General features: G+C 46.3%; 1 protein-coding gene across 1 annotated transcript in view; it reads right to left on the bottom strand.

Moving 5' to 3' along the window:
* FAM120A (family with sequence similarity 120 member A) overlaps positions 1-27,955 on the bottom strand; it is a 118,264-nt gene that overhangs the window by 54,590 nt on the left and 35,719 nt on the right. Inside the window, exons 4-5 of the mRNA XM_051846971.3 lie at positions 11,419-11,547; positions 10,645-10,741 (exon numbers count right to left, since the gene is read on the bottom strand). Of these exons, the coding sequence (XP_051702931.3) occupies positions 10,645-10,741; positions 11,419-11,547 (226 nt within the window). The remainder of the gene's footprint in view (positions 1-10,644; positions 10,742-11,418; positions 11,548-27,955) is intronic.

Here is a 27,955-nt window from a genome sequence, read left to right on the forward strand (position 1 = left end):
GGAAGACGGATGTCTTCTCAGTTCTCTCAAAATACATGAAACACACACACACACACACACACACACACACACAAACTTCCACAGGCCACAAAGATCTTTCAAAACCACAAGACCAGACAGCTTCATTTTACTCATCAGCTAAAATAAACACACTGAAAATGAAATGATAGGGTGCAAGAACATGGTCTGGAAAGCAAAGCTCCAGTGGGACTCAGGAAACTCCAACTTTTACTTGGAAAATCTGGGCTGGATAGGAAGGCTCAGTGGACTTCCCACCCAGCCTTAACAGTGCCCCGCTTCTCTGCAGCAGATGCCACCTGCCTGTCCCATCAAACTCTTGACTTCAACGCATTAGCTCTAAACGGATAAAAACTGAGAATGATGAACAGGACATATTTCAAAAAATAAATCAAGTGCAGAACATGTAAAGATAATAGTGAATCAAAACACTCTTACGGAATAGTAAATAAGTGTGAGTTAAAAAAACACAAAAGCAAGCTCAAGGGGCAAAATAATGACTCTCATTATAGCCTGGTGTATTTAAAAAGCAGAAGGAGGTGCCAATGTTATGGCACAGCTAAGTTGCTGCCTGCAATGCCAACATCCCATACGGGAGCACCAATCTGAATCCCAGCCGTTCTGCTTCCAATCTAATTACCAGGTAACATGCCTGGGAATGCAGTGGAGGACGGCCCAAATATTTGGGCCTCTGTCACACACATGGGAGATCCAGTTGAAGTTCTAAGGGGCTACTTGCTTCTGCCTGGCCCAGGCCCAGCCACAGTAGCCACTTAGGAAATGAACCAGTTGGGGGGAAGGTCTCTCTTTAATTCTTTTTTTTTCTCTCTCTCTCTCTCTCTCTCTCTTTTTTTTTTTTTTTGACAGGCAGAGTGGACAGTGAGAGAGAGAGAGAGAAAGGTCTTCCTTTGCCGTTGGTTCACCCTCCAATGGCCGATGCGGCTGGTGCGGTGCAGCCGGCGCACCGTGCTGATCCGAAGGCAGGAGCCAGGTGCTTCTCCTGGTCTCCCATGCGGGTGCAGGGCCCAAGCACTTGGGCCATCCTCCATTGCACTCCCTGGCCACAGCAGAGAGCTGGCCTGGAAGAGGGGCAACCGGGACAGAATCCGGCGCCCCGATCGGGACTAGAACCTGGTGTGCAGGCGCCGCAAGATGGAGGATTAGCCTACTGAGCCGTGGCGCCGGCCTCTCTTTAATTCTTTCAAATAATGTTCAAAAAAAGGAAAAGAAAGAAAAGAAATCCGCTCTCTCCAACATTAAAAAAAAAAAAGTCATTAGTAGGAGTTGCCAATTGTCTTGTAGCAGGTTAGGCCACCACCTGCAGTGCTGGCATTCCATATGAGTGCCAGTTTGAGTCCCAGCTGCTCCACATCTGATCCAGCTCCCTCTGATGTGCTTGGGGAAGCAGAGGAGATTACCTGAGCCATCCATGTGGGAGACCCAGAAGGAGATCCAGGCTCCTGGTATTCGCCTGGCCCAACTCTGGCGACTGCAGCCATTTGGGGAGTAAAGAAGCAGATTGAAGATCTCCCTCCCCACCTCTTTCTAACTGCCTTTCAAATAAATATGTCTTCAAAAAAAAGTTATTAGTCAAGTAGAGCAAAAATAGAGTACTTGGCGGAGATAAAATGTTTTTAATCGCAAAAACTGAACATGCTCTAGGTGCTGGCAGCAGGGGCAGGGTGAACCAGTGAAGCACCCTCTGAGCACCACGCCCCTGTTCTCATACAGCACAGGCTGCTGGGAACTGAAAGCAGGCTGGCTACTGTGCAGCTTGCATGATGGGCCACTCGTCGGCCTTGGGGGTCTGTGAGACCAAGGGAGGGGAGGCCCTGAGCTGGGTGGTGGCCACACAGCCTCTCTCACTTTTAGCCCTTTTCCTAGAGTTCCTGTAACGGATGTCCAAGCTTCCTCAGGCAGGTCACAAGTGGCTTGTTTTCTGGAGGGTCTGCATGGCCTCAGTTAGACCACGGGTCCAGCTCTCACCCTTGGACACTGACCACCTCTCTGTCAGCTTGGGGGTCTCTGCAGTGGCTAACACCATTCTTCACACAGTTTCTTCGTTTCCACAGATTTTGGAGGTGCACTTTATTTCCCAAATAACCATTAGCACAGTGTACAGAGCAAAGTGATAGTGCTACAGGCTGCAGTAACATTTAAAGTACAGGTAAGGGAGTGCACAACGCACACTTCGGTTTGCCACAAGCTACTTTCTCCATATAAGTTCTGCAAAACAGCTCTGGGTCATCAAGTCTCCCCTCTCAGTTCATTCAGCCCTGTCACAACTTAAGCGTGTGTAATCCCCCCTCCCATCTCAGAATCCCACCCCTTCATGGGTAGGTCTGACCAGAGGCAGACTTGGAGGATATCACTGGCCATACCCTTCTGGCTTTCCCTGCTGAACAGGTAGAAAGCTAAACACTATTTTTTTTTAAAGATTTTATTTATTTTATTTGAGAGTTAGAGTTACAGAGAGTGAGAGGAAGAGATAGGGAGAAAGGTCTTCCCTCCATTGGTTCACTCCCCAAATGACTGCAAGGGCTGGAGCTGCGCTGATCTGAAGCCAGGAGCCAGGAGTCAGGAGCCCCTTCCTGGTCTCCCACGTGGGTGCAGGGGCCCAAGGATTTGGACCATCTTCCACTGCTTTCCCAGGCCATAGCAGAGAGCTGGACCGGAAGTGGGGCAGCCTGGACTAGAACCGGCACCCATATGGGATGCCAGCACCACAGGCAGAGTCTTAACTCACTGCACCATGGCGCCGGCCCTGCTAAACACTATATTTTAGGACTCCTGGTTCCTTGTTGATAGCCAAGCAACCAAACGCACATGGGTGTGGCCAAGGCCTGCTGCTGTTCTGACTCTCCACTGGTGGTCTGCCGCCTTCCCTAGTCCCGCCTCGTACGACACACCGGTCTCCTTAGCCTCACTAGGGCCATTCTCTGCTGCACTGTTCTCCTTGGCCTGGCCTGAGGCACTGTCTCAGATTCCTCACTGCTTATGCCGTCCCACAGCTCCAGCCAGTACCATGTACCAAGGAATCCCAGGTCAGGACTGGCACCCCCATTCTGCTTCCACCTGGGAATTCACCTGCTTACTGAAAACTGGAGATGCCCCACCTCTAATTTTCTGTCTCACAAATGGTACCTGCATCTGTGCTGCTCAGGCCAAATACCTGGGAGATAGTTCCCAAACTATCAGCACCTGCTAGGCTATCTTCAAGTCTGTGAACTGCTCCTTCTCCTTCCTCCTCCTCTGTGCAGGGTCCAGCCTTGTGGCCATACACCTACCTCACCACTTCCCCACACCTGCTCCTGCCCACGCCACACTGAAGCCCAGCGACTGAGATGAGCTTGCATATAGCACTCCTCAGAATACACCTCTTGAACAAGGATGTTTGTTCATCTGCAAAGGCGGGTAGATAATGCTAAGTGTCAAGTGATGAAAAGTTAAGCTCTCCCCTTTATTTTATTATTTTTAAAATTTGGAGTGAGTTATTTGAGAGACAGTGAGACAGAAAGAGCAAACTTCCATCAGCTGGTTCACTCCTTGAATGCCAACAACAGCTGGGTTTGGGCCAGTGGAAGCCAGGAGCTGGGAAGTCAACCCAGGTCTCTCACATGGGTGGCAGGTGACCCAAGTACTTGAACTACCACCACTGCCTCTCGGGACGAGTGTGAGTAAGGAGCTAGAATCAGAAGCAAAGCTTGGAATCAAATCCAGACATTCTGATAAGGGGAACTGGACATTCTAATCGGCATCTTAACCACCAGGCTAAACACCTGCCCCCAAACTTTCCTCCTTAGATCAGAAACTACAAGAGAATAGTCACCATCCCTACGTTCTACTATATAGTGTGTTCCAGGTCACAGTTGGTTCAGGTAATTTAAGGATCAAAAAGAAAAAGACATCAGGGTTGATGCTTGGACACCTGTATCTCACTTCAGAGGCCTTCGGTTTGAGTCTCAGAATGGTCTACGATTCAGCTTCGTGCTAATGAACACCCTGGGAGACGATGGCTCAAATACTTGCGTTGCTGCCACCTATATAGGAGAACTGGATTGAGTTCCAGGCTCTAGGCTTTAACCTGACTCAGCCTTGACTATTGTGAGCATTTGGGGAGAGAACCAAATGGAAGAGATTTCTGTCCCCCTCCAGCACCCCGCCTTTCAATTGAATACATCTTCAAAGCACACACAAGAGGGAAAGGAACAAATGAAGAGCCAATGACCCACCTACTTGCCCTGTTAACTGCATGTCTAGCTTTCCTCCCCAGTGCTACATTCTTATGAAGCAAACCTCAGACACAATATCGTTTCACCAACACAGAACAGAATTTCTCAACAGTGCACACACAATGAAGGAAAATAATCATGCATTGATGTTAAAACTAAAAGCACAGGAGCCAGCAAATGTGCTATAGTGGGTAAAGCTGCTGCCTGCAGTGCCGGCAACCCATATGGGCGCCAGTTCCAATCCCGGCTGCTCCACTTCCAATCCAGCTCTCTACTATTGCCTGGGAAAGCAGTAAAAGATGGACCAAGGCCTTGAGCCCCTGCACCCACGTGGCAGACCCAGAAGAAGTTCTTGGCTCCTGGCTTCAGATCCACCCAGCTCTGGCTTTTATGGTCATTTGGGGAGTGAACCAGTGGATGGAAGACTTCTCTCTCTTTCTACCTCTCTGTAACTCTGCTTTTCAAATAAATAAACAAATCTTAATTAAAAAAAATAAATAAATAAAACTAAAAGCACATCACAAAGAGAAAAATGCACACTGCTAAACTTGGGAGACTATGTCTGCAATCCACATGGCCTGACAAGAGGCATCCATATAAGGAGGACACTTCAAAATTTAATGAAAAATGGAATTAAAAGACAAGTTTATTTTGGTGCACACACCTATGTGGCGTCTTCAAAAAATTCATAAGAAAATGAGATTGTGAAAAACTAAGAATGGATTTTAAAAAATTTTTGTGCCAAGATAAACTTATTTAATTCCATTTTTCCATGGACTTTTTGAAGTCCCCTCATATATATATATATATATATACACACACACACTTTATATGTATATAAAGTATTCCCATGAATCAACACACGCATAGAAGAACAAGCCAATAGAAACCCAGGCACACAACATGAGCAGGTATTTCTCAAAGTGGGAAATACTATGAACTGCTGATCTTAAAGACATGTAACCCCATTAGTAACCAGGGAAACAAAAACTGAAACCATCATGAAATATAGTTTCACAATCACTAGATGGAAAAAAAAAAAGTGGAGTAACTAGAGGGCTTCCTGTCTTCTGCTGGAAGAAGAAACGGGAAGTCTACACTGGGAGCACGAGCAGGACCCTGCCCCGCAGTCTGCTTGGAACCCTGCAGGCCCGTGAGGAATGTTCTCAACGTCGCTGTCAGTACATGCCAAGCAACTGGAATTAGCCCAACTTCCATCAGCAGAATGCACAAGTATATACTGATGCAATGGAATGTCATATAGCAATCAAAAATAGAATCACACCAACATGAGTGAAATCTGGTCACATTACTATTGAACTAAAAGAGCAAGTTAGAACACTACATGCCATGAGATTTCATTTCATGACAGACAAATGAAACTATCTAGTATTGAGGGACAGAGACAAGATAAAATTATACAGAAAAGGGAACAATGAAGACCAAATTTACTGGGGAATGCAACCAGAGACAAATATATAAGAGAGTTAAAATACTAATAGTGCTCTACTAACAATACATCATAGCACAGTAGTTACAAAACTTCAGAGTTTTTATAATGAAAGCTCCTCGGATGAACTTCCATTGTCCTGAGAGCAAAGTCTGAAATCCATGGTGGTGCGTGGCCCTGCACTGCACCTTCAGCATCACCACCCATTCTCCTCTGCTTCCTGGCTTCGAACAGGGTCTTCCTTTGCTTCCACACCATGTTCTCTTGCCTCAAGGCCTTTGCACACTGTCTCTGCTACAAGGAGTACCCTTCCTCCCATATCAGTACCTCACTAAATCCCCACCAACTTCCAACCTCACCCTCAACATCAATCTAATCAGTCAGAATCAGAGGGCTGATCTTATCTGTGTTAGCTCCCTCAGACTGCCTTTCCTTGAGCTTCCTGTTCTTGCTCATGCAGGATCCTTGGTGTCGGTCTCCCCCACTAGTCTGTACACTCACCTATAAGGGCAACAATGAGAGCTCTCTTGTTTGCCACATAATCCAGCACCCAGCACAACGCCTGGCATGGAAAGAACAAATCAATGTACTTTCTTCTGTTTAAACAAAGATTAACAGACTTTATTGCTTTGAGCATTTTTAGGTTTAAAGGACACCTGAGAAAGTACACACCTTGCACTGCTGAGGTTCATTTGTTGCAATTGAGGAACCTACACATCATTACCACCTGAAGTAGTCTTCACTAGAATACATTCTTAAGAGATGTACATTCTATGGGTTTGGGCAAATGCATAATGACATATGTCCACTTTTACAGCTACATAACATAGTTTCACTGCCTAAAAGTCCTGTGTTCCAGCTACTCATCCCCCATCCTCACTAACACCTGGCAGCCACTGATCTTTTTACTGGCTCCATAGTTTTGCTTTTTTGAGGTCAGAGAGTGGCAATTACACAGCAGGGAGTATTTCAGATCAGTTTTGTTGACATCATATAATGTATTTAAAATCCCTCCCTGTCTTTTCCTAACTTGTGTCAGTTTATTTATCCGTTCACCTATCAAAGGACATGTTGGTTGCTTCTAAATTTTATAATTTGTGAGTAAAACTGCTATAAATATCTGAGTGCAGGTTTTTGTATAAACCCAAGTTGTCAGCTCCTTTGGGTAAACACCAAGGAATGATTGCTGGATCACACGGCAAGAGTACACTCATGTTTCGTTTTGCAAAAAACTGACAAACTATCTTCCAAAGTGGCTGTATCACTCTGCATTCCCACCAGTGGTGAATGAGGAGTTCCTGTTGCTCTACATCCTCGCCTGCACTGGGTGTAGGTGCAGTTTTATGCTTTAGTCATTTCAACACATGTGCAGTAGGAGCTCATTTACTTACTGTGCTCCATGGAAGGCCAGTGAGACACAGCAGCTGCTCCTTCAGCCTCAGGGGGCCTCAGCTCCACCTGCGCCCTTCTAAATATATGACAGGACTAGCTAGTGCCACAAATTCTACATGCACGACCAGAGGCGGGATCCCAGCACCTATGTTATGTGTTATGAAAATTCTGCCAATGATTTTGAAGCTACTTGTGTAACCAGGGAACCAAATATTTTGACAAGTTGATCTTGTTTGTGTGCTGGCATTGGGAGGGGTGCTTCCCGATGAGCTACAGCAGACCATGCGCTATGACAGCAAGGACAAGCTGCAACTGCCTCTAGTCTGCAGGTCCCCACAGTATCTATGACACAGTGAAAGCCTGAAAGGAAGCACTTTCCAAGCCAACACAAATAAGTGAGCTGGGAGTAACATTTCAGAGAGTGCATGGTGCAGAGTCAGTATATACCAGAGCCCGCCCTTCCCACCCAGGAACAATGCCCTGCCTCTGCCCAGAAAGCACTGCTGGGGCAACAGAACAAGGTGTGTATTTCCTATGAACTGTACTGCCATCAACTCCTGGAAATCTGAATTTTTTTTCTCAACACTGCAAGAAGACCCACAGGTTTGAACGAAGGGTGAGCAGTGATTCCCAAAGTGTAAGATGGCTGGGGTCAAGCCAAGGATACTTTGTTTTGTAAACAGAGATTCCTGAGGCCCCAAAAAGAGCCTGACAGTTTTGAGGTAAATCAGAAATTCCAGCTAAGATTATAAACCTCCAGTTAAGGTCAACTAACCACCGCCTCCCCAAGTGGCCATACTCTAATCTTTTAGTATGACTCTTTCAACACAGTGCACCATGGGAAGGTTCTAACATAGATTGCCAGGGGCCACTCATGCCTCACCTGCCACTCAAGTGAATACACTTCATAGGAAATACTTCTTGGGCTCCAACCAAGGTGTCCAAAAAGTGCCCTCCCACATCCACGCAGCGTCTTGTGGACTCCTATTGGTTTCCAGGCCTGCCCTCTGGCTTCCCTGGCAGGGTGCAGAGGTGAAACCAGCAAGACCCTTCTACACAGTACTTGCTTCTTTAGAACTATCAGAAAAGCGACCAAGGTAGTTGTTAAAGAGTCGATTCTGCTGGTTCTACACGGTGCACATGTAGCCTAAGACAAGCCTGCCCCAGTCCTGCTCAGGCTCCATTCAACCTCATCTCCTGCTGCCCCAGGCCACACCACCACCCACAAGTTCAGCACTGCCAATATCCAGCATGATAATTGTGCACCTGGCACTGATTTGAGCCCCTCATATGATTCTGATTTCTGCCACAGTCAGAGCGTCAAGGAGTTCTGTACAGGATTTACAGGCAGTTACCATGTGCATCTGCCTGCCTGAAAATAATTTTCTAGAAATCCCTAATTCTTTATCAATTCTACTTTTCCTCTCCATAAACTCCTGAGTAGAAATGACCCAGGGTCAAAGGCAGTGGAGGATGGCCCAAGTGCTTGGGCACCTGCACCTGCATGGGAGACCAGGAGGAAGCACCTGGCTCCTGGCTTCGGATCGGCGCAGCACCGGCTGTAGCGGCCATTTGGGGGGCGAACCAACAGAAGGAAGACCTTTCTCTCTGTCTCTCTCTCTCTCACTGTCTAACTCTGCCTGTCAAAAAAATAAAATAAAAAAATTTTTAAAAATATTTTAAAGAAATGACCCAGGGTCAGTATCATCTAGAAAAACTCACCAGCAACGCCAGGTTGATGTTTTCAGAAGGGCAGGAAGGTGTCTGGCAGTCTACCACATGCTAACGTGACTTAGCACTCTCCTTGTCTATTCAGAACTGTGACTGTTAGCCCAGACCAATGCCAATGTAAGGCAGACTGCTCCTATCCACGTTTACATTCCTGTTCGCCTCCTCCTGAACAAACCATCCTAATCCCAAGCACATGGTGACAACTCCTCCCAAAGACAGTGTGAGAAGGAGCCGAGTGTTGGCAGGGCCATCAGGGGTGCTACTCCCACCCGTGGGTACCATCTGCCTTCCTGACTGTCCAGTTCAATGCCTGACCTCTCAGTGCCTGCTGAGGTCACTCTGCTTGAGGAGCAACAGTGACGGTACCTGCCACGGAACAACCACGTCACTGCACACTTTCTTCCTGATAGTCACATAATAACCTCTGTCCAAAAACACAGAGCAGCAGGGCCAGATGCAGATTTTGGTGTCAACTCCTTGCTCTCCGTTGTCTCCATAACCCACTATTAAAGTCTTCTGTGTGTGACGCACATAGTAGACATACGTTAATTAACCCTGTGTAGCTAGTCTCCATCCTCCCAACAGCTCACATCACTTTTCTAGCAGTAATCCTACAACACAACTCGTCACTTCATCCCCCAGATTTAAAACCCGTTAGTGGATTAACTCAAATATTTATTCACTGACAAGCTTGTGGCCTAAGAGTAGGGACATCCAAGCCAGGTTCTCCTAGCTCAGAAAAGCCCAACACATCAGCCACAGCAAGGAGCACCTCACGTCAACTATGGCCACCAAGGCCACAGCAGAGGCAGCTTGGTTCACTCAAGGAAGATGGGCCTCAGTGTAAGGAGCAGATAGCAGGCAGGGGTAGATCAGGGGTGAGAGCAGGTAAAAAGCTAGGAGTTCATCTGAGTGTGATGGGTGTCCACAGAGGGTTTCAGGTGCTAGAGCTGTCCAGTATACACTTTCAGTGTCACTCTGGCTGCTGTGAGGAGGCTGAACTGAAGGGGAGTAGGCAGCAAGGAACGTGCCCCAAAGAGGGGCTGGGGCAGGCAGTGATGGTCACATTGAGCTGCCCACCCACCTCCCACACAGTTACCCCAACCCAGCACTGTCTTCTAGGCTGTGGCCCCAGTGTCTGGACACAGGCAGCCAGTAATACAGTGCACACAAGGACACTGTCTCAGTAAAGGACTGCTCTCAGGGGCATTTTCAACCTTGGAATTAATCTGATTGCCCTCAGAGCCGGAGCATGCCTTCTTTGGTTAACAGCTGACACGAAGCAAACCTCACAATCCCAGCAAAGCTGGGAACTACTTCCCAGACGCGCAGTGCTCTGGACTCACAGGAGGCCCATACACCTCAGGGGGCGCCAGTGCTCAGCTGAGGGCTTCCCAACCCCGGGAGACAGGACCTGCAAGCAGGCCCTGCGTTGACAGTTTCCATTTACTCCCTTTTCCCAATTCCAAATCTCTTCTCCAAAACATAAATAAATAAAAGGCAATAAAGGAGCAGCGACAAGTCCACCGCACATATGAAGCCCTCCGCAGCTCCTTCGGCCGCCTGTGCCCTGGAGGAACACAGACAGTAAGAGCTCCACCCTGCAGGGCCGTGCCTGGTCACGTGGCCCACTCAGCTCCTCCACTCTAGGGATGCCCTCAGCAGGGTCAGGGACTGCCTGAGTCTGCCCAGGAAGCTCAGCTGCACTTATCTGTACAACCACAGAAAATCGACACTTCAAAACAAGCATCCTCCATGAACATCTACAGCTCTGGATTACTGAATGGTCAGTATTGATCATTGAGGCCCGTATTTACTTACCTAAGTAATGTGGTGGGTGAAATGACACAGGCTTACTAGTTGCTGAGTAATATCCAATCGCTCTCTTAAATCGAGTGACTTTGTCACCTGTTCTAGACTGAAACAGACGTAGGAAAGCCTTTGTAAATTAGGATGCCACTGGTCATGTGCACTAACATTTCTATAGTTCAGCTTTTCATGTTAGACAGAAGTCAGAGTGACATTAAAGTCTCCCAGGAAGTTAAGAGATTATTCCTGAACCTTAACTCCGAAAGTGATACAGCAGGAAAGCAGAACTGGGAGGCGGCAGCCAAGCCAGGACTCCAGCACCACAACCTCCGCCTTCTCTGCCACGCCCCTGGTCCCGCGCAGAGAGGCCTTACTCACCATCTGCAGTCAACGGAGCTGAGAGCAGCCAGCAACTTGAACACATCTGCCCAGGGTTTCAGTTTCCCAGAGGCAGAACAGGAGTCCCTCAAACCTCACCTTCTCTGCTAAAGCTGGCCTGCCTGCATGCCTTACTCCCCAAGGGAAGAAAACCCCCGACAATCCCCTGACGGGAACACACACATCAAAGACTCAATACCCTCGGACCCATCTGATGTAGATAACTTGAAATCCTGCAACACAAATCCTATTAAGATGGAGAATTTGGAAGCCCAGAGCCCAGGGCTTCTTCAGAGTGGCCTGATGGCCAAGGACGTGCTCAGACACAAATAATCAGCTTGTGCCTCCTAAGCCCCCCTCACCTGGTACACCACTGGGCAAAGCCTACCCTGCAAATCTGAGGTTTACCTGTGAGTGCTGGAAAACATCTTTAGCTATGGCATCCAGGTCAGAGGTATCCTGAATGTTGCGGACGTAGTCGGCGACAGCTTTGATCACTACATCACAGGGTGGCAAGACCAGCTGGTGGGCCCGGACCTGGGAAAACAACATACCTGTCAGCCCCCAATCCTCACCCATCCATGAGACCTCGGCCCAGTGCTCTCCTCCGGAGCTTTCATGCTGTGACGCTTAAGAACTAGGCTTTCTTTTCATGGATGAAATACAATACAGCTGCTTACACCCGTCAGGTTAAAAACACCACCAGCAGCCTTCCATCACCAATGAGAAGTCTAAAAAAAATCTAATGATGATTAAAAATACATCTAAAAGGAGGGGCTTTATGTTAATCAGAGTAACGGCCTCCCCAGGCTGTCCAAAGCCACTCTGCAGAGCCTGTATGTTGTGTTGGGCAGCAAGATGGGATTAAGGTTGCTCAAAAAATAAGACTGTCACGGGTAATTCAGACAGGCCACTGCAACCACTAGGAAAGGAGGCAGAGGGGTTAGTGTCAGTCACTGCCTGTGGTTGGCTCGGAGACAAAGGAGGGGCCACAAGCCAAGAAACTTGGAAAACCTGGACAGGGTCAGGAATATTCTCCTAGGCTTTCCCAGAAGGAGCAAAGTAAAGTCCTGCCCACACTTTGATTTTAGCCCAGTTAGCCTCGTTTTGTATCTCTGTTCTCTAACATAAAGGTAATAAATCTGTTGTTTCATTAAACAAAAAAAGGAAGAAGAAAATTAGGAAAAAAAAAAAACTAAAGTGTCCCCTAAAGCCTTCTGATTGGCTAAACACCACCAAAGTTGGGACTCTGCCTAGACATGGAAAATACAGCCCAGATGGTGTCTGTAGCCCAACATACACCTGCCATACCTGACTGGTTTCCAACCCAGCTGAGGGTGAGTTTGCTGACAGTATCCTGAAGGAACATCCTTAGGGCACGATCATACCAGTAGACCCCCCCACCACTACCACAAGAAATTGGCTGGGGACAGAGAAATATAATGCTACAGGGACAGGCAGGAGGATTTTACTGCACTGAGACACTTAAACTTACCACAGCACACAACTGAATACCTAGATTCTATACGTGACATTTTCAACAGCATTTACCAGAGAATTCATTGTAGTAACAACATTCCCTGATATATTTAAATGAATATATTTACAAACATAGAATCTATAAGGAATCTCCAAAAAGTTCATAAAATGCAGATTATAAACTGCATGTATTTCAAAATTCTTTTGCATTAAAGTAAACTCATGTTAATTTGTTATATATCTGGACAAGATCTAGTCTGAGGTCCAAAAAAGTACACCCGTTGAAAAGAGTCTATATCAAAACAACATGAATTTTGCTAAAATTGAAACAAAAACAAACATCAAATTGATGGTAAAGAATAGTGAAACTGGTGATGCTTTACAGACATTTATGGGACAATGCTCCCCCAGCCAGCAGCTTACAAATCGGTAACTTCTTTAAGAGACAAGGTGATGCTGAAGCCCTCAGCAGCAGACCATCCACATCAGCTGCTAATCTTACTCACACCCTAACTGAAGAGAACTAATGATTAACTACAGAGACAACAGCCAACACCATGGGTATCTCAATATACGCTGGATTCAGCTTATATCATTTTGAATGAAAAAGTCAAATAGAACAAACTTTCTGCTCAGTGGATGCCAAAATTGTTGCACCCAGATCAACTGCAGAAAAGATCAGAACTTTCAATGGAAATTTTTTGAAAGTATCATTAGGATTCTGAGGTATTTCTTCCAATAATTGGAATAGGGTACGAAACATGGCTTTACCTGTACAGTCCTGAAGACAAAGCACATAGAGGTAAAAGTGGTCTACTCAAAGCAGACCGGGACAAAGCAGAAGGTTGTGGTAACAGTTTTTTGGGATACTCAAAGCATTTTCCTTGTTGACTTTCCAAACGAAAGGGAAATAACATTTGCTTATTCTGAATCCTCTTCTTTTTTTTTTAAGAAACAGAGAGCTCTCTTCTATTAGTTGACTTCCCAAATGACTACAACAGCTGCTATCTAGGGACAAAGCCAGGAGCCAGGAACTCAATGCAAGCCTCCCATGTGGGTGGCAGGAGCCCAATCACTTGAGCCATCAGGGTCCACATTTGCAGGAAGCTGCAGTCAGGGCCTGGAGTCAGGAACTGAACCCAGGCACTGCAATCTGAGATGCAGTCATCTTAACTGTTAGGCGGAACACCAGAGTGCTTTGACAAAGTTCATCATGCCTCTATACCAAACAAAGGCAATGTTTTAACAGGAAGTCATGAGATTCCCACTCTGCAGTCCTGATTTGGTTCCTCTTATTCTTGTTTCTTAATGTCTTCATTTAATAATGTAAAAAAACCACTGCATTGACATGACTAAATTCACAGGACTCTCTGTTCTAATACCAACTAGTGCTTGTTATTATCACTTAAAAAAGTGTCTTGAACATAATAGAGCTAATGCCAAGAAATAATAAAATTTATATTTTTATCTTTTAATTCCATTTATCCACAAACTTTTTGAAGATCCCTACTTCAAAAGGGTCTTAGAAATGGAATTAAAAGTTTATTTTGGTGCAAAAATTCCTGAAACCCACAATTTTTTTTTTTTTTTTTTTTGACAGGCAGAGTGGATAGTGAAAGAGAGAGAGACAGAGAGAAAGGTCTTCCTTTTGCTGTTGCTTCACCATCCAATGGCTGCCACGGCTGGCGCGCTGCAGCCGGCGCACCACGCTGATCCAAAGGCAGGAGCCAGATGCTTCTCCTGGTCTCCCATGGGGTGCAGGGCCCAAGGACTTGGGCCATCCTCCACTGCCTTCCCTGGCCACAGCAGAGAGCTGGCCTGGAAGAGGGGCAACCGGGACAGAATCCGGCACCCCGACCGGGACTAGAACCCGGTGTGCCGGCACCATAGGCGGAGGATTAGCCTATTGAGCCACGGCGCCAGCCTCGTTCTCATAATATATATTTTCCACGAACTCTTTGAAGAGCTCTGATATTTACACATAACTACATAAGTACATGTATCATATAGATAGAGCTATTTATCAACATATTTTAAACCGGGAAAACTATACCAAGACTTGCTTACTCACAAAACATGTCATTGGCTGTGCTGGATTCTAAAATAGCCTCGGTTCATCTCATCACAGCCATAACTGCATAGGAGGGTTAATGAAGACTGTCCTTTCTGCTCAAAAACACAAACAGGCTACAAAAATACTGTAATGAAAATTTCATTTCTTCCTCTTTTTTCTTTCGTCATTTTTAAGAAAAAGAAAGCAAATGTTCATGATCAGTTGCCTTTTTCATGGGACTCTGTAGCAATTTTATCAGTTGTTAGTTACTTGCTTCCTAAGCAAAGAAATTAATTTAGGGGGCCTGCATTATGGCGTAACAGGTTCAGCTGCAGGCATCCTATGTGGGTGCTGGTTTAAGTCCCTGCTGATCCACTTCGGATCCAGCTCCCTGCTTTTTCCTCCCTAGAAAAGCAGCCGAAGATGGCCCAAGTCCTTGAACCCCTGCATCCACATGGGGCACCGGATGAAGCACTTGGCTCTTGGCGTTGGTTTGGCCCAGTGAGCCAAAGATTTCTCTCTCTGTCTCTCCCTCTCTCTAACGCTGCCATTCAAATAGATAAAATTAATGTTTAAAAATAAAAAGAAATTTAGGTCTGCACAAGACAGAGATTCAGGCATTCCTCTTCCTGCAGAAAAGAAAATTAAATACATAGGCAATGTTTGGTGGAAATTGATGATTGTCTCTAGGCAAAAAGATTCTCTTAAATGAGATTTCCACTTTTGGCATCATCTTTCCCCAGTCTTCTAGCCACTCCATACTGAAAAAAATTTGTGCTACAACCTCCATCAGTGACAGGCCTAATATGGAAAGTGCTTGCGGAACAAAGATGCCTAGCAACCTACTGCACAGGCTCCATCTCTTTGACATATCACAGTCCATGAGGCAGTAGACATTTCCTGTTTCATGATAAGCTCCTGTAATTTAATTTGTATTTTTAAGACCTCTGCACTGGGGCACAGCAGGTTAAGCCATTGCCTACAACACTCGCATCTGATTTGTAGGTCCCAGGTGCTCCACTTCTGATCCAGCTCCTTGCTAATGCATCTGGGAAAGCAGCAGAAGATGGCCCAAGTTCTTGGCCCCTGCCAGCCACATGGAGGACCCGGATGGAATTCCAGGCTCCTGGTTTCAGCCTGACCCAGCCCTAGCCATTCTGGCCAGCAGATAGAAGACCTCCTTCTCTGTCTCTGCTTCTCTCTCTGTAACTCCGCCTTTCAAACAAATCTTTAAAAAAAAAAAAAAAAAAAAAAAAAAACAGCATGAGGCTGCAAGCCCTAGACTGGTTTGGTAGCATGGGTGCCAGCCAGCCACACTCCTGGACATATTCACTATGCAAGTACTTCCGACACAGCTGGAGGCAGAGACGTACCTAGACAGTGGTGAGTGCAGGATGGCTCCCACATTCCAGAACACAACAAGTCCACAGAAACCCCAGGCGTGCATGTCCTCAAAAAGGCGCTGGCATGGTGGCAAAAGGATAAAGCCACCACCTGTGATAATAGCATTCCATGCAGGTGCCAGTTTGTGTCCTGACCACTCCACTTCAGATCCAACTCCCTGCCAATGGCCTAGGAAAACTAACAGAAGTTGGCCCAAGTGTTTGGGCCCCTGTTACCCATGTGAAAGACCCAGATGAAGCTCCAGGCTTTGGCCTGACCCAGCCCCAGCCACTGTAGCCATCTGGGGAGTGAACCAGCAGATGGAAAATCTCTCTTTCTTTGTAACTGACTTTCAAATAAATAAATGAATCTTTTTCTTTTTTTTAAAGGACTGACACAAAGCCTTCACTATGACCACTTGCTGGCACCCCAGACAGAAAAGACTTGATTCTTTGGTCAATTTTTTCAGCTATTCAAGGGGTACAATAAGAAACTACAAAATAACTATATCCTAACACTTGAAACCCAAATAACACTTGCCAAGCTCTTGAAGGAAAAAAAAAAGTGACTGATGCTAGTCATTTATTTGCTCATTAGCTGCTAATATTTCATGGCTTTTAATTTTATAATTTTATTCTTTGTTCTGTTCTAAAAATCAAGTATTTTCCTGTAGCTGTGAATCTGATTAAATGATGTCACCATATTACATCCAACTGCTATATGTTTGTCAAGCTAGTACTCAAACAATTCGATCAAAATTCATGTAATACATTGATAAAAACTCTTTCACAATTTTTCTAAATACCTTGAAAAGGGATCACCTGAAGGGATCTTTCAACAGTGGGACTAAAAAGGCACAGGTGTGAAGTGGCAACCCTCCCCAGCCCCCTCCCCCCCCAGCCTGTAGGTCCAGTCTCTGAGGTCTGCTTGTACTACATGATCTGTATCCCACAGAATGTGGGGAAACCCACACTTCTGATATACCATGCATCAAAATTTTATTGTAGAGGGCTGGCCCTGTGGCACAGCTGTTAAAGCCCCACCTGCTTGCCACACTGCATCCCATATGAGCACTAGTTCAAGTTCAGATGCTCCAGTTCTGAACCAGCTCCCTGCTAATACACTGAGGAGAGCAGCAGAAAACAGCCCCAAGTACCTGGGCCCTGGTCACCCACATGGAAGACCTGAATGGAGTTTTAGGCTCCTGGCTTCAGCCTGGCCCAGCCTTGGCCTTGCAGCCATTTGAGGACTGCACCACTGGATAAAGATATTCTCTCTCTCTCTCTCCCTCTCTCTCACTGTAACTTTGCCTTTTAAATAAATAAATAAAATCTTAAAAAATTACTAGACTTCATGAAAACTGTGAAGTGTCATTTTAATCAGTCATTTCCTTCATAAGGCCGTATCAGTGAGCAAGCCATGTCTATCTTTGTAATAGACTTTGCCCCAAATTCTAAGTGATCTCAATACCCCACTCAGACCATTCTATTTATGTTTTAGAGACAAAGAAAACAAGCATTTTCCAAATTAAGTGTTTTATTTTTCATATTAGCTAACAGTTTTCCCTTCTTAAAGTTTTTAAAAATTTATTCTTTATTTGAAAGGCAAAGAAAAAGAGAAAGAGAGAAAGAGAAAGAGAAAGATCTTCCATTGGCTGGTCCACTCTCCAAATGCCCACAAACAGCAAGTGCCAAGCCAAAGCCTAGAGCCCCAAACTCAGTCAGAGACCCAAGTACTTGAGCTATCACTGCAGGAAGCTGGAACTGGAAACAGAGCTGGGATTTGAATTCAGGCACTCCAATATAAGAGGACTGTCCCCAGCAGCACTGCAACAGCTGTGCCAAATGCCTACCCCTATTTCCCCTTTTTAAGGACGCAGATTCTCATTCAAATTTTTTTTTTCATTTTACTTTATAACAATTAAGTCAGTTTTTCTATGCAGAATACCTCATAATCACATCCGTTAAGAAACCTAATCTGTCACATCACTGATTCCCTTTTCCACACGAACAGGGAGAACCATGCCTATCAGTACTGCATTTTCAAGGAAAAAAACTTCAGCATTAGTTTGGCTACAAAATTTAGATAAACACCTTTATATACACCAGTTTCTTAACACAAAAAATGAGGTGTCCTCACCCCAGGAAAGTATATAAGACCCAGTTAAACTCTACTGGAGGTTTGTGTGCACAATGTAACTCAATGCCAGTGCATACAGCTCGTGAAAGGCAAATAATAATATTTTACTTATTTTTTAATAAAGATTTATTTATTTATTTGAAAGTCAGTGTTACACAGAGGGGGAGGGGGAGGGGGAGGGGGAGGGAGAGGGAGACGGAGGGGTCGATCTTCCATCCACTGGTTCACTCTCCAATTGGCCACAATGGTTGGAGCTGCACCAATCCAAAGCCAGGAGCCAGGAGCCTTCTCTGAATCTCCCACATGGGTGCAGGGGCCCAAGAACTTAGACCACCATCTACTGCTTTCCTAGGCCATAGCAGAGAGCTAAACTGGAAGCGGAGCAGTCAAGACTTAAACCAGTGTCCATATGGGATGCCAGCACTGCAGGCAGCGGCTTTACCCACTACACCACAGCGCCAGCCCCAAATTATTCTTTAAATAATCCTCAACCTCTCCATTAACCTAATTTAAAATATATGATTTTTAGCCATTTAGGTATCTTTCTTTTATTATCAGAAATCTGAATTTCTGGATGCCCAGAAAACTAAAGCCACAGCTGTCAGAACTCCTGAAGCAGTAAATGCATTGCATGTTTTACTTACATCTGGCGGTGCGAAATAAAGTTTGTGGAAAGCAACTTTTAAAGTGATAATAATTCAATATAAATCAGTGTTCCCAAATTTCCTTAAATAAGAACTCTGACTTTAGTAAACTGGTTATAAAAGATATTTTAAAATGCTGTCTAAAACTGATATCTAAATAGAGGACGATTGATACATTCAGCTGGACTGTGTTCTACTTTACAGGATATTAACTAGACATAATCTGGAGCTGGAGTTGTGGCATAGGGGATAAAGCCACCGCCTGGGGCACCAGTATTCCATATGGACACGGATGCTCCACTTCCGAACCGGCTCTCTGCTATGGTCTGGAAAAGCAGCAGAAGATGGTCCAAGTGCTTGGGCCCCTGCATCCACGTGGGAGACCCAGAAGAAGCTCCTGGTTCCTGGCTTCAGGTTGGTTCAGCTCCAGCCGTTGCAGCCATTTGGGGAGTGAACCAGTGGATGGAAGATCGATCTCTTTCTCTCTCTCTCTAACTCTGCCTTTCAAATAAATAAATAAACCTTTAAAGAAAAATCAAAACTATCTCTAAAATAAAAAAAGATATTTTCTTTACACATGTTTAGAAAATCTAAATAAAAGTTAGAAATTTAGAAACTTCGATAAATGAAGGGAATAGCCCTGGGGTGTAGCAGGTAAAGCTGCTGCCTACAGTGCCAGCATCTCATATGGGTGCCGGTTCAAGTCCCAGCTGCTCCACTTCCTGATCCAGCTCTCTACTATGGCCTGGGAAAGCAGCAGAAAATGGCCCAAGTCCTTGGGCCCCTGCACCCATGTGGGAGACTCAGAAGAAGCTCCAGGCTCCTGACTTTGGATCAGATGGAAGACCTCTCTCTCTCTCTCACCTTTTCTCTGCATAACTCTATACTTCAAATAAATAAATATATCTTAAAAAAAAAGAAATGAAGCAAAGTCTTCAAGTTAAAAATAAATATACAAAGTATAAAACCAGATGTGTATTTGCTTTGTTTGAATAATACTATGTCATATATCCATTTTCTTACTGCTAATTATATCCTTGTAAGGATGTCAAATTTTTTGGCATTTTATTTTACTTTTAAAGGACACCTTAAAATGTGTTATTGTGGGGCCGGCGCTGTGGCATATTGGGTAAAGCTACAGCCTGCAGTGCCAGCATCCCATATGGGCCCTGGTTTAAATCCCAGCTGCTCTGCTTCCAATCCAGTTCTCTGCTATGGCTCTCTGCTTTAGCAGCAGAAGATGGCCCTAGTGTATGGGCCCTTGCACCCATGTGGGAGACTGGGAAGAAGCTCCTGGCTCCTGGCTCCTGGCTTCGGATGTATGAAGCTCCAGCCAGTGCAGCCAACTGGGGAGTGAACCAGCAGATGGAAGACCTCTCTCTCTGCCTCTCCTTCTCAGTGTAACTCTAACATCCAAATAAATAAATAAGTATTTTTTTAAAAGTGCTATTAGTATCTACCCTTTCAAAGGTTTTATATGAAGTATTTGTATATGACAGGAAAGTGTAGTACCACTATCATGATTAGCTGAATGCATCTAAGCATTGAAGTAAAGCTTTATTACATGAAAAGAACAAGAAATAGAAGACCCTTCCTGGTGCTCACCAAGACTGTGACCCGCATCTTGTGAATGCGACTCATCATGCGCATTACTGATGCTTTATCAACTCTGAAGACCACCTCGTCACCATGATGCAATGCACAGACAAGAATATGCATCAGTTTCCCAGCAACAACAGAAATAGCACAGAGACCCAGACAGTGACACCAACAATAAGATCACCCTTCATATGCTCATCATGTGTGTGTCTACCTGGACCTTCAGCACCCATCAGCAGCATGTACCTGCAGCTCTCACAAGCTGATTAACACAGCATATGGAACCAGGACTGAATGGCTTTGAGACCAGTGTGCAGCTCCAAATAGCACATGGAGGTGGAGACCTGGCCACTTCATCACTCGCAGAACACTAAAGTATAAGGATTATGAATAACTCTCTTGGCAAAATTTCAGGGAACTGAACTGGAAACTAGATTTAGTCAACACTCCATTGTGGGAGAGGCACACACTAGACAGCAGAATGCCAGGGCTCTCCAAGTTCCCTGACAGCAAGATGCTGAAAGGATGAGGTAAACGCTGGACCCAGGAGGACAGGGAGAGAAACGCTTCCTTGGATGTACCAGCAGTGGTAGGCAGGGCTCAAGGTGTGGTCTCTAAGAATCTGTCACCCTTGCAGTGCTGGGCCTCAGCCCAGATCTACTGAGGGGAGGGGAGACGGTAGAGGCTCCAATAATCTGTGCTTTATTTAGCATGCCCTTGAGCAGGACCAACGTTTGCTATTAAAACAGCCAAGAGAAAGAAAATACTTAATGCTATAATTGTTAATCACTAACAGTCATGCCTCCCAAACTCTTAAAAAGTCATGATATATAAGTACCTTCTGTAATTTGCCCAAATAAAGCCATGAATAAGCTGCCCAAATGCAACTAATCACAAATAATACTAAGAGTGATCACAGCTCTGCAGGCTGATGCACCTTGTAATGGACAAGTTCCTCACCTCATTCTGCAGGCTAAGGGCCCAAAGGAGAATCTGGGCACCCTCCTATGGAGGTGGCAGGGTCTCCTAAGGAAGAAGTGCCATGAGCCCACAGTGCCCCGAGGTCCTTCTTGCCTGGAGGTAGGCTGTGCTGTGTCCTAGCAGCTCAGTGAGCACTGTGTGCACGAACTTCTCTAAACACATGCCTCTCACTTATCATCACCACCACACTGAGGACAGACACCACCATTCCCACCCCACCCATAGGAGCCACCACCTGTGCCGGACCTGCCGGTGAGCCTCTGAGTGAATTCAACACATTTGGCCACTATGGGCTGGTCCTTTCCTTTTACTCTGGGATGTGCTTTCTTTAAATGAAAAGATGGCAGATAGGCAATTCTTTTTTCTTCTAATATTCTTTTTTTATATGAAAGATTTATTTATTTATTTGAAAGGATTTATTTATTTATTTGAAAGAGTTAGAGAGAGAGAGGTCTTCCACCCGCTTCCAGATGGCCACAGAGGCCGGAGCTGCACTGATCTGAAGCCAGGAGCCAGGAGCTTCTTGCAGGTGTCCCAAGTGGGTGCAGGAGCCTGAGGACTTGGGCCATCCTCTACTGCTTTCCTAGGCTATAGCAGAGAGCTGGATCAGAAGCAGACCAGTTGGGACTCAAACCGGCACCCATAAGGGATGCTGGCACTGCAGGCGGCAATTTTACCTGCTAGCTACACCAGTGCACAGTCCCCTCTTCTAATATTCTTATATAGAAAGCTTAGAAATCAACAACTGTAGTCCCTCATCTTTTTTTAGTTTTTTAACAGATTTATGAAACTCAAACCACTCTATAGATGAGAGGCACTGAGACCCTAAGCAGGGGATAAGGCAGATGGAGATAGATAGCCATGTTAGCCACAAGGGAGACAGGGAGGAGGCAGTCACAGAGAGGGAGGACACAAAGCTCCAGCTCAAGTCCAAGTCTGAGTGGCAACAGAGGCAGAGTATGGAGAAGAATCGTCAGAATAGACCCAGGAGTGGGGAAAATCAAATGACTGCAATTCTACCCTGATGACTGCAGGGCAATGGTATCACAGCCTAGGAAGTGCAAAACAGGAAGATAACTGGGGTGGGGGGGGGGAGGGGAAGGATGATGACACATTTAATCAAAACATCAAATTTAGCATGCGGGTGGAACGTGTAAATGGAACGCACTGGTGGACATTTCAATGAAGACCTGCCAAGAGGGTAAGAACCACAGTTCCTTCCAAAAAGAACTTGTCAGAAGGACCAACACACACCACCAATGTGGGGAGCCAGGCAGCAGAGCCACAGGGAGGGAGAAGGTAAGGCTGACAACCACATTCAAGGTTAGGCAATGGAGGCATCAGCAGTCTTGATCAAAATAATCTCAACAGCAAGGCCTCCAATGAGGGAGATTAAACTTTCAGGGACAGATGTAGTGAGAACAGGGAGACAGGCAGATGGTGGTGGGGAACACAGGAGAAAACTAACTATATTTACAAACTGAAGCTGAGAAGCAAGCAAGGGAAAAAGCACACAGGACTAAGGTGCTCACAGGACAGTGTACCAGAGGTATACCAGAAGTACTTATCCTGCAAAGTGTGTTCATGATAAGAGTTCAGGAATGCCAGGAATGGGGCCAGTGCTGTGGTATTGAGGGTAAAGCTACTGCCTGCGGTGCCAGCATCCCAATATGTGTACTGGTTCAAGTCCCAGCTGCTCCACTTCCAATATAGCTCCCTGCTAATGTGCCTAGGGAAACAGTAGAAGATGGCTCAAGTCCTTGGGCCTCTGTACCCATGTGGGAGACCTGGAAGAAACTCCTGGCTCTTGGCTTTGGATCTGCACAGCTCCTGCCACTGTGGCCCTTTGGGGGAGTGAATAAGCAGATGAAGAACTCTCTCTCTTTCTCTCTGCTCGCTGTAACTTTGCCTTTCAAATAAATAAATCTTTAAAAATTAAAAAAAAAAAAAAAAAAGAATTCCAGAAACACCCCAGCCTCAAGGTGGGAAAATGGGGTCAGCATTGTGGTACAGTGGATTAAGCCACCACCTGTGATGCCAGCATCCCATCTGAGCACCAGTTTAGTTCTGGCTGCTCCACTTCTGATCCAGTTCTCTGCTAATGCACCTGGGAAAGCAGCAGAAGATAGCAAGTACTTGGGACTCTGCCACCCATGTGGGAGACCTGAATGGAGTTCTAGGCTCTTGGCTTCAGCCTGGCCCAGACATTTGGGGAATGAACCAGCAGAGATAAGATCTCTATTTTCTGTCATTCTACCTCTCAAATAAATAAATACTAAAGAGGGAGAGGGAGAGATGGAGAGAAAGACACATTCAGGTAAGCCGGATTGTGGGCACACAGGGACTAACATCAGTAAAGGGTGACATTCCCCAGGCTGGTGGCTGTCCTGGAGCCTCTAATATTCACCAGAAGATGACACCAGGGTCTGTGTCATCTGCCCAGGCAGAGGAGGTGGTATCAGGTGAGGATCAGGAAGCAGCACCAAGCACCGTCATTACGTTCACAGTGAGGCCAGAGTCCTTGCAGGAAGCAACAAGAAGGTTGAGGCCAAGGACTCATCAGGTAGGAAATGAATTACAAACTATTTACACTGTTTTTTTTTTTTTTTTAAATATATATTTAGAGAGACAGATATAGAGGGCTCCCTTTTGCTGGTTTACTCCCAAAATGCCTGCAACAGCCATGAGCTAGGGACTAAAGTCAGGAGCCAGGAATTCAATTCATGTCTCCCAGATGAGTGGCAGGGATCCAACTACTTGAGCCATCCCCACTCGTTCCCAGGGTCTGCGGTAGCAGGGAGATGGAATCAAGGGTAGAGCCAGCAATCCAACCCAGGTACTCCAATAAGGGACGCAGGTGTCTTGACCACTAGACCAAATACCTACCTCTACACTGTTATTTACAGAAGCAATGCTGAGCCTCCTGTGGCCCACTCACTCTCAATCTCCCCAGGCCATGAGAAGCACTGGTTTCTCAGACCACTCAGGCTGTGCAGCCCGCTCTGCTGGCCTTACCCCTATTCCCACTGCCTGGCAATCCCCTCACTGCACAGGGGAGCCAAGCTAAAGGAATGATGTGACAAGTAAGGAGTACAGTCTCTTCCCAGCACCTGGCCCCTGGTGCCGGGACTGAAACAGACAGAAACACTAGTCCTGCTCCCTACAGACTCCAGCAGATCCCTTAGAACTTCATGCTTTCCACCTTTATTTTAAAATGAACAGGGAACAGAGAAGGAAGTTCTCACTGAAGACATAAAGCAGCAGAAAATACTGAGTTCAGTCTTGTATTCAAAATCATTCCATCTAACAATTCCACATAATTTAAAAATTAGCAGCTTCTCCTTACATGCAGGTTTTCAAGACCCAAAAGCTTAAACTCAGTACAGTGAATCTATTAACCAGAAAGAACACACAGCAGGCAGACATGCATGATGATGATGATGATGATGATGATGATGATGGTTATCATGACAAAGATTTGCAGGATGTACTTTTTTTTGACAGGCAGAGTGGACAGTAAGAGAGAGAGAGAGAGAGAGAGAGAGAGAGAGAGAGAGAGAGAGAGAGAGAAAGGTCTTCCTTTTGCCATTGGTTCACCCTCCAATGGCCGCCGCGGCCAGCGCGCTGCGGCCGGCGCACCGTGCCAATCCAATGGCAGGAGCCAGGTACTTCTCCTGGTCTCCCATGGGATGCAGGGCCCAAGTACTTGGGCCATCCTCCACTGCACTCCCTGGCCACAGCAGAGAGCTGGCCTGGAAGAGGGGCAACCGGGACAAAATCCGGCGCCCCGACCGGGACTAGAACTCGGTGTGCCAGCGCCACAAGGCGGAGGATTAGCCTAGTGAGCCGCGGGGCCAGCCAGGATGTACTTTTTTTTTTTAAATTCTGGAGAATCAAATAGCAATCTAGGTAATGGTTACCTGCTGGTAGTCAGTCTATCTCCCGTACATGTACAGAGAACATACAGCATAATATAAAGCTTTATATGCTCTTCATGTGGCAGACTCTCTGGGCAGCTGGCACCAAGTGGCACATGTGACCCACAGGGTTGCCCAGCCAGAGCTCCATGGAAGAGGTCAGGCATCGTGGGCCCGAGGGCCGCAGACTGGTGACACTGGGCCACCGGTGTCCAGTATCAGAGCAGTCATCTGGAAGCCCAGGGAGGGCTAGTCAGACTTCTTTGTCCTGAAGGACACTGAGCTACAACACACTGGCTGCTGTGCGCTGTGTTGTACGTCTCCCTGTGGAAGCAACACAGTCTTGGCAAGCCCAGCGCCTGACTGCTGCCTGTTGTCTGCTCCACGTCCTAGAGACCTGACACAGAGCATCCTCACTCCTCTCAGAACCAGACTCCACTGCCATACATCTCTAATGGACACTTTCTGCAAGTATTCTCAGTGTCTTGTGGTTGAAGATGGTCAATGGCCTCCAAGAAGATAAGCGGGTAAAGGAAGAAACTAACCCAAGTGCAAGATAAAGATATTCAAACCAAAAAGGAAGAAATGCCAGTGCCAGAGGGAACTCCTGGGGAAAAAGTAGGCTCCAGAGAAGCACAGGGAGGGGCTGTGGAGGAGAGGGTGGCTGGGGAGTACGAGCACAGACATAGGCCCGCAGGCTACGTATCCGCTCGTAGCAGCACAAGGGGCTCCGTGGCCGGGAAACCTGATCACTAACAACCCCTAGGGACAGAATCTCAAAACACAGGAAACTAAGGAACACAACTTTAGGAACACATAAAAACATTTGATGAACAGATGTCCTGTAACTAATGATACCACATAAACAGTATACCAAATATAAGGTGTATTAAGAAAACCAATCCAAAAACTCGAGCTTCAGAAAAACCAGAGGCAACAGAAGGTAACATGTAAAATACAACTGAAGCCCAGCAAAGGCCTACAGAAACATTTCCTTAAAAAATTAAAACAGGGGCCAACGTTGTGGCAGAGTTAAGCCGCAGTCCGCAACGCTGGCATCTGGTACTGTAAGCTGGTTCAAGTCCCAGCTGCTCCAGTTGTTTTTTTCTTTTCAAAGAACTAGCTCTTCGTTTTATTAATTTTAATATTGCTTAAGATTCTCCCTTATTTATTTCTGCTATGGTCTTTTTTTAAAGATTTATTTATTTATTTGAAAGTCAGAATTACAGAGATAAGGAGAGGCAGAGAGAGAGAGAGAGGTCTTCCATCTGCTAGTTCACCTCCCAATTGGCCGCAACAGCTGGAGCTGTGCTGATCCGAAGCCATGTGGGTACAGGGGCCCAAGGACTTGGGCCATCTTCCACTGCTCTCCCAGGCCACAGCAGAGAGCTGGAGCAGAAATGGAGCAGCCAGGACTGAAACGGCGCCCACATGGGATGCTGGCACTACAGTCAGCAGCTTTACCTGCTACACCACAGTGCCAGCCATGCTCCAGCTCTAATCCAGCTCCCTGTTAATGCACCTTGGAAAGCAGAATACAGCCCGAGTGTTTGGGTCCCTGACACCCACCTGGGAGACCAGGATGGATTTCCAGGCTCCTGGCTTCTGCCTGGCTCAGCCCTAGTTGATGCAACCATTTGGGGAGTGAACCAGCAGATGGAAAATCTCTTTTAACTCTGCCTTTCTAATAAATAAATCTTAAAAAAAAAATTTGGCCAGTGCCGCGGCTCACTAGGCTAATCCTCCACCTGCGCTGCCGGCACACCGGGTTCTAGTCCCAGACAAGGCACCGGATTCTGTCCCGGTTGCTCCTCTTCCAGTCCCGTTGCTCCTCTTCCAGTCCAGCTCTCTGCTGTGGCCCGGGAAGGTAGTGGAGGATGGCCCAAGTGCTTGGGCCCTGCACCCCATGGTAGACCAGGAGGAAGCACCTGGCTCCTGGCTTCGGACCAGCACGGTGCACCAGCCACAGAAGCTACTTGGTGGGGTGAACCAACGGAAAAGGAAGACCTTTCTCTCTGTCTCTCTCTCTCACTGTCCACTCTGCCTGAGAAAGAAAGAAAGAAAGAAAGAAAGAAAGAAAGAAAGAAAGAAAGAAAGAAAGAAAGAAGAGAGAGAGAGAGAGAGAGAGAGGGAGGGAGGGAGGGAGGGAGGGAGGGAGGGAGGGAGGGAGGGAGGGAGGGAGGGAGGGAGGGAGGGAGGGAGGGAGGAAGGAAGGAAGGAAGGAAGGAAGGAAGGAAGGAATTCCAAAAGCATATTTCTAAAACCACTCATCTGGCATCTGCCTATACCCAACAGACCTGCGGGCTCATAGCTACACCAGGCTATGTAGGGGCATACCCAGACAGTGACCAGAGCACAGAGGAGGCACGAACAGGCAAAGCTCAGGCCGTGGACTCTAAAGCCTGTGCTCCACCTGCTCAGCTTTCTAGGAGAGCACTAGGCTGCCCAAGGCCTTTCCCATCTCTCACAGACCAACTGAAGGGGCAGGGTAGCCCAGGCAAGACAGGAACTGGAAGCCTCTTCCAAAGGTCAGCACACACAGGCCCGTTCTCCATTCTCCATTCTCATAGATGCCATACTATATCTTCACTAACTCAGGGTCACAAACACATTGTAACAATGCTTCATCCATTTTGCTAGTAAGTATGATCCTTTTTGAAATACTTTCACCAGAAAAAAGTTTAAATAAGTGAAGCCCTCCCCATTATTTGGAAACGAGGCATCAAAGGAGCACAGTTCAACTATTACAG

The sequence above is a fragment of the Oryctolagus cuniculus genome, chromosome 1, assembly GCF_051225735.1.
Source record: "Oryctolagus cuniculus isolate XC-2025 breed Fujian yellow rabbit chromosome 1, ASM5122573v1, whole genome shotgun sequence".
Taxonomy (NCBI): domain Eukaryota; kingdom Metazoa; phylum Chordata; class Mammalia; order Lagomorpha; family Leporidae; genus Oryctolagus; species Oryctolagus cuniculus.